This window comes from Crinia signifera, chromosome 6 (genome assembly GCF_055691185.1).
Source record: "Crinia signifera chromosome 6, ASM5569118v1, whole genome shotgun sequence".
NCBI lineage: Eukaryota > Metazoa > Chordata > Amphibia > Anura > Myobatrachidae > Crinia > Crinia signifera.
The window spans coordinates 160,677,886-160,688,269 of NC_139222.1; the positions used below are offsets into that span (position 1 = coordinate 160,677,886).

The following is a 10,384-nucleotide window of genomic DNA, read 5'->3' on the forward strand; positions in this document are numbered from 1 at the left end:
TTTCAATTTTTTCAGTCAGTCAGGTAGGTAGTACCACAGGTAGTTATAGGATATGCCCCAACGTTTTGGTCCTACAAAAACAGACCTTTTTCAAGGAGCTTTTTGAGCAAAGATAATCACTATCAACGGTGGTGGGGAGGGAAAACCCCGTGGTGACTGCAGCTGCTGCAGTCACCACGGGGTTTTCCCTCCCCACCACCGTTGATAGTGATTATCTTTGCTCAAAAAGCTCCTTGAAAAAGGCTGACTGATTGAAAAAATTTAAAAATAAAAAAATCACCATTTGGATTTTATGAATTCTTCTGGACTTTTTATTAGGCGAGTGCCTGACATTCCACACCACAATAGGTGTGGATACACCCTGGACTGTAATTGGACACACGAATACCACGTGGATCCTTTGTCTGGCACCCCGCACTATTAAAATTGAGTGTGAGTGCGGTCCACACACGGGACTACAGGGAAACAGAGACATGCAAAATGTTAAGAATCACAGGTTCATCGATTCTTATTCTTTATATTCAAAATAATCAAATCAGGGATTTCTAATGTTCGGTTTTCCTAGTTCCCAGCATGGGAAGTATTCGGACTTTGAATAATCCACAGCAGATGTATGGGCCCGATTACATTGTCTTGTGATTATTATCTGTGGTAGCTGTCACCACACCTATGTTCTGTTCTTATCTTTTTTGGCGTTAACAATTAACATGTGTGCCAATTAGGTGTGGAGAGGATAAGCAACATTCTTCAAACTGATTATCAAGATTGACAAATTTATTTGGCTAGACAGTGGGTGAACAATTACTAGGTAATACAGGAGAGATGATGATCCAAAGTGTCAGTAACTTACTCATAAAATGTGTTTCAAATACCAAAGTGCTACGCAATAAGTGAATTCTTCTAATATCACTAGGACATTGACCACCAGAGGGCAGAATAGCTGCCTACTGTATATCAGGTCTGATTTTCATACTAAATATATTGCTGCCATAGGCGTGTACAGGGTCTTGATAAGGGGTGTGTATTGTCAATAACAAAGATGATCAATAACACGACCTCAATCCCCCCTCCCCTCCAATCCCAATTTGTAAAACTATTTTAGTAATGTATATAATATAGGAACTTGCTTGCACTCTGACATTCCAAGCTCAGTAAGTAAGCAGTATGCTGTGCAAAAATAGTGAGGAATGTTACTTAACCTGGATGGTTGCTCCTTCCCCTGATTAGATCCTTGCCAACCTTAAAATACACATAGAAAAATAGCATCTATCTTGTAACATGCAATAAAAGCAACAGTCTCTGTACTGCTTCAAACTGGGATAGAACAATCTGTTTCTCAAGACCCAAATGATCTCATTAGATAACAGGTTGCACAGGATCCACACATCCAGGTGCAAGGAAGAGGAGAAGCTCGAATCCCTGGGTCATTTACAGCTGTCTGCTTCCTCCTATGTCTCCTCTGGTCAGGAAGCTCTGTCAGTAGCTAATGAAACCTGATAATCATGTGTCTCTGCCTGCATTGCCTACTGTCTTGCTCACATTATTATTATTATTATTATTATTAATAATAATAATAATAATAACAGTTTCTTATATTGCGCACACATATTCTGCAGCGCTTTACAGAGAATAGTTGAACACTCACATCAGTCCCTGCCCCAGTGGAGCTTACAATCTATATTCCCTATCACATGTACACGCACACACATTCATTCTAGAGTTAATTTTGGAGCCAAATAACCTACCAGTTTATTTTTGGATTGTGGGAGGAAACCGTAGTACCTGGAGGAAACCCACACAAGTACAGGGAGAATATAAAAACTCTGCACAGTTAGGGCCATGGTGGGAATCGAACTCATGACATCAGCGCTGTGAGGCAGTAATGATAACTATTACAACAGCCGTGTGCCCGCTCACGTTCGAGCTTCCTGGTTCTGTTACTGCACAAGAGGGAGAGCTAGTGATGTCAGTGTGCTTCAGCCAGGAGGCCCTTTTGACAGAGTGGAGCCCAGGGTACAGTATCACTTATGCTCTTCCCCCTTCATCTGGATATGGCTGGAGAAATAATATGTTATAGTCTCATGAAAATAAATTGAGACCTAAGAATTGTGGCAAATAAACTTTCTGTATGTGACAATGCAACCTGTGTAGATACATGGCTTGTCAGTGGCAAATGGAGATGCTTGTACTGACCGCAATTCAGCAGAGAATAGAGGGAACAGAGCAGAAAACACAATGGTCATTTGAATTCTTTTTTTATGACTTTTAGATTTATGGATTACCAAAACTCAACCAACCTCTTAGTGTCATCTTGTCCTTCTTCAACCCTCTCAATGAGGTTCTCAGCAGATGTGTCATGACTGCAGAAGGATCAGGGCTTTTCCCAGGTGGCCCTATCACAGTACAGTAAGTATTGTCTTTACAGTAGAATCGTTATATATATGGATTAGGTTAGATGAAATAAGGAATCCGGATGCAAAACAGTTTGAGGAATACAACATCCAATTCAAACTGTATATAATATGATTATTAAAATTAATAAAGAGACCTATCAATTTATTTTTATTTTTAACTTTGAAAATTCATGATTTATTGATACTTTGATTCAGATTGTGGAATCCATTTTATTCCAGATTTTTTACACTGTATAGAGTGTTAGCGCAAATGCATGCCAATTGAATGCCGGACATTACCTCATAGGCATCTAGCATACAGGTCATGAATATTGTAGAAGCTTGTTATTGTCACTGTTATTCTAATCTTGGACATAATGGAATATCAGCTCTCCAAAAATTTGATAGAAATACTAAAGATGTCAGATACTGTATGATGCTATTAAAAACTATATATTTTGGAATTTATAGTACCTCCATAAGCTTTGGGTTGTCCTGATATCTAACAAGTATAACCCTTTGTGTGCCAACATCTCTGTGAGAGATGTTCAAAATATCCCCTAAAAATGCCAGTGTCGCTCACATTTGGTATATAAATTCAAATAAAAAATGTTTTGTAAAAAAAAAAAAGATTATAGGTCATTATGATGAATAAAAATGTTTGTTTGGCAATTTTCACCCCTATTTTGACAAATTCCCTTGGCACTCAAAGGGTTAATTAGTGGTGGCTTTTCAAAATCAACACTTTCTGGATTAAGGCTTTGGGATTTTAGCTGCTTAAATAAAGGTCAATTAAAATGAGTGGAAAACAAACAGTAAAAAAGCAGCTAGAAATGCTTTTGAAGTATCACTTTAGCATTTACTGTAGTAGCCGATATAGGCCCTCATTCTGATCTGCTTGGAAAGCTGCAAAGCTTGCAGCTTACCAAGCAGTTGTTGTGCCACCCCGGCAAATCGTCTAACACCCCCACGCGGTTATATCTCCTCGCAATCAATAATGTGAAGGGGTATGTCATGAAGACACATCCCCTTGCATGTGCCCGCAGATGGAAAAATCATTCAATGGTCACAAAGGAAAAGAGTATAGAATACTGACTGCACCCCAAAAAACTGCCACCTATGACTGACCAGAAGACTACCACATCTCCACACAAACAACAAAAACACAAATGGTGGTCACAGGCGCTGTTTCCCCAGGATGTAAATGATGTGAACTGTTTGAGGTCCCAAATCCTTGGAATGGCCTTCAAATGATGTCTGTGCTTTGATCCACCTTTATATATCACAATGCTGGTGACTGACCTGGGGTGCAACCCCTATGTGCACATAAAGGTATCTTTATCTCTTATCCCCATGAACCAAGCCACCTTCAGTATGGATATATAACGGTGTCCTCATGCAATATATTCACAAGCTTACTGACCTGAATCAGAAGCCCTATATTCACATAAGGGTTTCTTTGTCGCTGTTAAACCATATGTCCCACGAATTTCAACATATGCAAGCTTAGAAGAATGGACTCCTCTCAGGGCGCCCCTTATTATTGACACTAGGGTATGAACCCTTTGTACATCAAAAGTTTTCTTTATTCGGTTCCCTCCTGTTTGATGAATCAGGGAAATAGTCGAATCCACTTCACCATAAAAATAATTTTATTTACAGTCAGGCAAATGGATAGCAGTAAAAAAAAAAATATATATATATATATATATATATATATATATATATATATATATATATATATATATATATATATATATATATATATATATATATAAAACAATTACCATCAAAAAAAAAAAAGGAGACAAAAAGCAAAAATCTGATGTCTGGAGACTCTTGGGGTACCCTCCACTCCGTATAGGAAGGATCCCCGAAGATGGAAAAAAAAAATTTGCTGAATGAAAAACAGCCAGCCGGTCTCAACAGACTCTTCAGGTACACTCCTCCACATTCACGACCGTCACATGATTTCTCCAGGGCTCGCAAATATAAGTTATGGAAATCCATTTATTTATAAATGCAAAGTATACGTAATCTATGCAAGCTGGATTTGCCGCTACAGCGCCAGCACGTGGTCAATAAGCAAATGTCCAGAAATATGATCAATGAACATTATTTATGTAAGCAAACAAATGAAAACTGCATCAATGATTGTACAATATGATAAGACAGATATTACAATTATTACATTTATAATACCAGCATCCTTAATACATTTAGGGGGAAATTTACTAAATGAAATTTGTAAAAAATAGGTGTATTTGTATCCAGAAATACACTTATTTTTGACATTTACTATCCCGAAAAAACGGCAATACGATTTGCCGTATTTTCGGGATAGTAAATGTCAAATGTCAAAAATAAGTGTATTTCTGGATACAAATACACCTATTTTTTACAAATTTCCTTTAGTAAATTTCCCCCTTAAGCTCAGTGTTGTTATATGTGTGTATGTGTGTACAGGGCTGGAGGCGTGACTATACAGCAATATGAATGAATCTGATGTCGGCCATCTTGTGGCCAGTTCACAATAGAGGCAGCATGGTGTCCACCATTTTGGGGTAGACAATGTTAAGCACACGTTGTCAGCCATCTTGTATAATAAGCTGACAATAGATCATGGCCTAACCTCCTGGTTGCATGAAGAAACCATATCACTCTGACTCTCCATACTACGCTATTCTACAGCACATTGTAACATTCTATCTTACACTGACTTACGCTACGTTATTCACCAGCAACTTCCATACCACTAACTGGCTGCACATTCAATAATCCAAGTCCACAACATTACACCAAATTACCACTAACCGCCATTATTCAATACTCACAATCCTGCATATAACTCTCACGTTCAGCAACCATATCAAGCCTAAAGCATATGCCATTTGAATATTGAGTTATAATATATTCCTGGACTGATGCACCTAACTGTCAATATACATTCTGGGCCTTGCTTATAACTATAATCAATCCCATGGCTAGGGAGTCCAGTTATAGTACAGTACTCCTATATATATGATAGAGGCGAACACATGCAAATCACACTATTACATTTACCAGATTTTATCTGCCAGTTTATCTAGATATTCTAACTGGATACTACACAAAGCTTTCACACAATCAACCTAGTACAAAACAGCCAAAAGCCAATCCAGACACCTTTTGCTTCAAGGCCCCAAACACATGGTCATACACAAACATGCTGGGATCCATTCAGAGGCGTAACTAGACCTTTGTGGGCCCCATAGCAAAATTCTGAATGGGGCCCCCTTGTGCTTCGCGATAGTGGGGAGGAGTGGGGATTGAGGTGATGGGTGTCAGAACAGCATATAGGGGGTGAGGCGTGACAGGGGAGGGTGAACATGGAGGTGTCATGTATACAGTACTAATATTTATATTTGTGTGTACACACTACACACTACATAGGGGCAATAATATCAATAGTAATAGGGGCAGTGACAGAGGTACTGTAGTGATGGTAGCAATGATAGCAGCAGTGATAGTGGAAGTAATTGTGGTAGTGATGGTGTTGTGACAGCGTTAGTGATGGTGGCAATGATAGCAGCAGTGATAGTGGAAGTGATGGTGTTGTGACAGGGGTAGTGATGGTGACAGTAATGGGGGTAGTAATAGTGGCAGTGATGGCAGCAGTGACAACGGCTGTGATAGGGTTAGTGATGGAGGTAGTGATAGTGACTGTGATGGGGAATAGTAATAGGGGCATTGATGGTTGTAGTAACAGGGGTAGTAATAGTGGCAGTGATGGGGGTAGTAATAGTGGCAGTGATGGGGGCAAGTAATAGTGGCAGTGATGGGAATAGTAATAGTGGCAGTGACGGGGCTAGTGATGGGGGTAGTAATAGCGGCACTGATGGGGGTAGTAATAGTGGCAGTGATGGGGCAGTAATAGCAGCAGTGATGAAGGTAGTAATAGTGGCAGTGATGGGGCAATAATAGCAGCAGTGATGAGGGTAGTAATAGTGGCAGTGATGGGGATAGTAATAGTGGCAATGACGGGTCTAGTGATGGGGGTAGTAATAGCGGCAGTAATGGGGGTAGTAATAGCGGCAGTTATGGGGGATAGTAATAGTGGCAGTGAGGGGCAGTAATAGCAGCAGTGATGAGGGTAGTAATAGTGACAGTGATGGGGATAGTAATAGTGGCAATGACGGGTCTAGTGATGGGGCAGTAATAGCAGCGGTGATGGGGTAATGATAGGAGTTATTGGGGTAGTGAAAGCGGCAGTGATGGGCAGTTGCATAATAATAGAGGGTGCGACTTGGGGGGGGGGGGGGGGGTGAGGCCCCAGCAGCCTATCCCCTGCACCCTCTAATTAAATATTTTACTCACTTTTTCTTTGTAATAATCCCCGGATTTACGTCCCACACAGCCGCATTGTACTTACATGGAGGTAGAAGACAGGAGGAAGCAGCATCAAGAACGTCTGCTTTGTGTAATGCACAGGGCTGGCTACACGGTGACGGCAGTGTACGGGGAAGGAGGCAGGAGCAGGGAGCCGCGTCTTCTGCAGATTCTGTCAGTGTAGCTGAGCCTGCAGTAGCGGAGCCAGGGCTGCTTGGATGACGGACACTGACTGATACAGTGGCAGCCCCGGCTCCGCTACTCCAGGCTCAGCTACACACACTGACAGAATCTGCAGCAGAAGACGGTTCCCTCCTCCCCTCTCCCTCCGTGTAAGTGCGGCTGTGCGCGACGTAAATCTAGGTGATTATTAGAAATAAAAAATGAGAAAAACATTTTTAGAGGATGCAGGGGATAGCTTGCTGGGGCCTCGGGCCCCCAAAGCGACCGGGCCCCATAGCAGCTGCATCCCCTGCACCCTCTATAGTTACGCCACTGGATCCATTCATACTCACACATAACACAACACAGACCTTCAACTACCTGCCATATATCACTGTGCTAGATCTTAATAATCACCATTGTCACAAACATGCTATGATCAATCTCTAGATTGTCTAGAATCCCCAGACCGATCCTTTCAAACACCAAACTGCAATCCTATCTCGCTACCCAGCCACCGCTATTTGAACACATCATGCTACCCATACAGTGGAATACTATATTCCTGGCTAACAATTATTGAAGCTAGACTACATCTTTCCTTTATCTCACAGGTAACTCTTTATATCATAATACTCCTAATCCAAAATCCATTCGCCATAGCCTAAAGTCCTGGTACACAATTCAATAAAAAATATAAAAAAATCAAATTTTCTCAGCCCGGCGTGTTCACTTCCATCCTTGTCCGTTCAAAGTTCAAACAGCAACTAACTGTGTGTGTGTAGTTTTCTTTCCAAGAAAACTATCTATCTAGGAAGATGGAGATATTTCCTGTCCATTGTCCTCTCCAGGCCATTCATTCACACAGTACCAATAGCCTGCAGACACGCTCCTTGCTGCTGTACCTCTCTGAATGGTCAAAGAGTTCCTTTTAAAAATGTTAATGGCCATAACTCTCCTGCTGGTATCTGAGATTACTCCGCTAATAACTAGTAATCCTTATAAATTGTATCTGCAATGTGATATGAAGTTCTAATAACTGTCATCTGATAAGCCCCGTACACACGGGGGAGATATATTGCTAGCAATATATGGCTGAGCAATAAATTGCACAGTTTCTCCTTTTCATCAGCGACAAAAGATGGTCGCTGCTGAAAATGAAACTGCTGGGGGGAGCCCGGCAGTGGTAATCAGCTGGTTGCAGGAGTATGTTCCTGCGACCATCGATCACTACAGGTGTAAAAACGGGAGCGCCCACCCGGCGATATATCGCCGGTGCACACTCCCATTGTGGGCAATATGGTCGCTTAGCGACCGTATTTCCCACGATAGTGTACAAAATCGCCCCCGTGTGTACGCACCTATAGCTAATATTATTCCAATCAGATTAAGACTAAACATGACTGTTATGAGAATAATATTTATCTCACACTATATTACAAGACAAGCAGGGTCAAACATCTCTTAAGAGCTTAATTATGGAAATTTGTATGCAGTGCAAAAGTCGACTTTGACAAAATCCAAAGACAGGATGGGTGGCTGATGTCAAGTGATGTCAGCCAGCTGCCCCCGGCACACATTGTCACACTCACACTGGGAATTACCATGGGAAACACCCATCCCGCCTGCCGCACCAAGCTAATGATTACCAGGGATTTTCAATTACACCAGGCTGCAGATAACAGGGGTGGTTTTTTTTTTAGCCTGAGCTTTAAAAGAAATCACTATTAAATGGTCCATTTTCAGATGCCAAGACCATGTTAACACATTGGTCTTGAAACTTATCCCAGATTCTATGTGTTAACACACTGTGGGGCAGCCTTAACAAGAGATAAATGCAAGGGTGATAAAGAGAGATAAACGTCCAGCCAATCACCTGCTAACTGCCATGTTACAGGCTGTGTTTGAAAAAAGTCAAAATGGAGCTGATTGGTTGGACATTTATCTCTCTTTATCACCCTTGCATTTATCTATTGTTCAGGCTTAATACATCTGCCCCATTAACAGTTAATGTAACAGTTGATAAAAAAAGGGTTCTAGTTGAATAGCCCTGGACATTAAAGTCTGAGACTACCACACTTTTTCATAGCTATTACATATTCGGGGTCCTATAGAGGTGCGCATGTAGAGTTGGGCGTCACAGTTTTTGTTTATGTAGGACAATTTGGTTATTTTCTACTGGGCATGCACAGTACATGCAGCCCAGCCCAATTTATCTAACCTAAAGATATGTTGCATGGTTTTGTTTTATTTTAATGCAATACATAAATTTCTAAACTGAAATTTTTAAACCTATTAAAATCTAATACATGGATTGGAAATAGCTTAATTTTCTTTTTTTTACTCATGAATAATAATGCTGGTTATGGTGTTTGATTTGTAACCTCATCCCTGCTTTCAGAATGGATCAGATTTTCCCTGGTCGTGACAGCTTTGTACGGATCTTCTGTGTGCCATTTAAGAGAGGAGACTTACAGCTGGAAGTGAACTTTTCCTGTAACAAGATCAAATACGTCAAGGGAAGCGCAATCATCAGTATACCATGGATGTGACATTAGGCATACACTCCCTATTTCCACAGATACTTTGGGAACCACACAGCATCAGCAACTGATCTAACATAAGAATTTAAGCAAAATGCCAAATTTTATATATTTTTATTTTCTGTCATATTTATGTACTCACCTGTCATATGTAAATTAATGTGAAATACACTTTTAAATAGTAATCATTTTTGTGTCCTGTAGTAGGAATAAATTACTGAAAAGAGGGCAAGTGAAAATTCTTTGCACCAGATTTGCATTAAGGTCACTTTCTTTTTGAGCAAATGGGTGTGGATTATTAGATAGAATGATATTGGGTTGACAGTCATTAGGTTGATCACTATTGGTCTACATGTGAACAAGGTCTATACATGCACAAGGTGGACACAAGCAATAAATTGACATGAAAATGGTCAACATAGGAAAAGGTCAACATGAGTTTTTGTTAAACTTACCGGGGAGCGCTGATGAACCCTGGCAGGGTTCTCCTGGGAAGCGCCCAGAGATAAGACAAGCAGATGGTAGGGATGGGTCAGCACAGGTACAGGTCAGCAGGTCTTCGGCCGAGGGGCCTCTGGAGATCTTCTGGGTAGCCAAACAGGACACCGATGCCTAAGACCACAGAGCACACAAGCGAGCCTTCCTGCCAATAACAGCCCTTTTCCCATAAGACTTAATTTGTCAACTGGTACTTGTATGCCGCCTGGACTTACGTCGACAAGTGGCAGTGTAGTCTTAACCCCAAGGGCCCCCAGGCAGCTACCAGTAGGGAGCAGCAAGCACAGGAACCAGGAAAGGGATCAAGGAGCAAGGACTTTGATACACAAACAGGCAGACGGAGACAAGGCACTTCACAGTGACATAGTGAGCATGATTTAAGACAAGGAAGGTGCAAGGAATGATAACAAGAATTACTAC

At 41.0% G+C, this 10,384-nt stretch overlaps 1 protein-coding gene across 2 annotated transcripts in view; it reads left to right on the plus strand.

Annotated features, from left to right (window-relative positions):
* Positions 1 to 9,672, plus strand: part of LOC146008483 (protein-glutamine gamma-glutamyltransferase 5-like) — a 46,715-nt gene extending 37,043 nt beyond the window's left edge. The window contains exons 12-13 of one of the 2 annotated variants that reach the window (XM_083147822.1): positions 2,270 to 2,406; positions 9,325 to 9,672. In XM_083147822.1, coding sequence (XP_083003948.1) covers positions 2,270 to 2,406; positions 9,325 to 9,475 — 288 coding nt within the window. In that variant the 3' untranslated portion in view covers positions 9,476 to 9,672. The remainder of the gene's footprint in view (positions 1 to 2,269; positions 2,407 to 9,324) is intronic. The other variant, XM_083147823.1, reaches the window with a different exon arrangement.
* Positions 9,673 to 10,384: the final 712 nt, after the last annotated feature.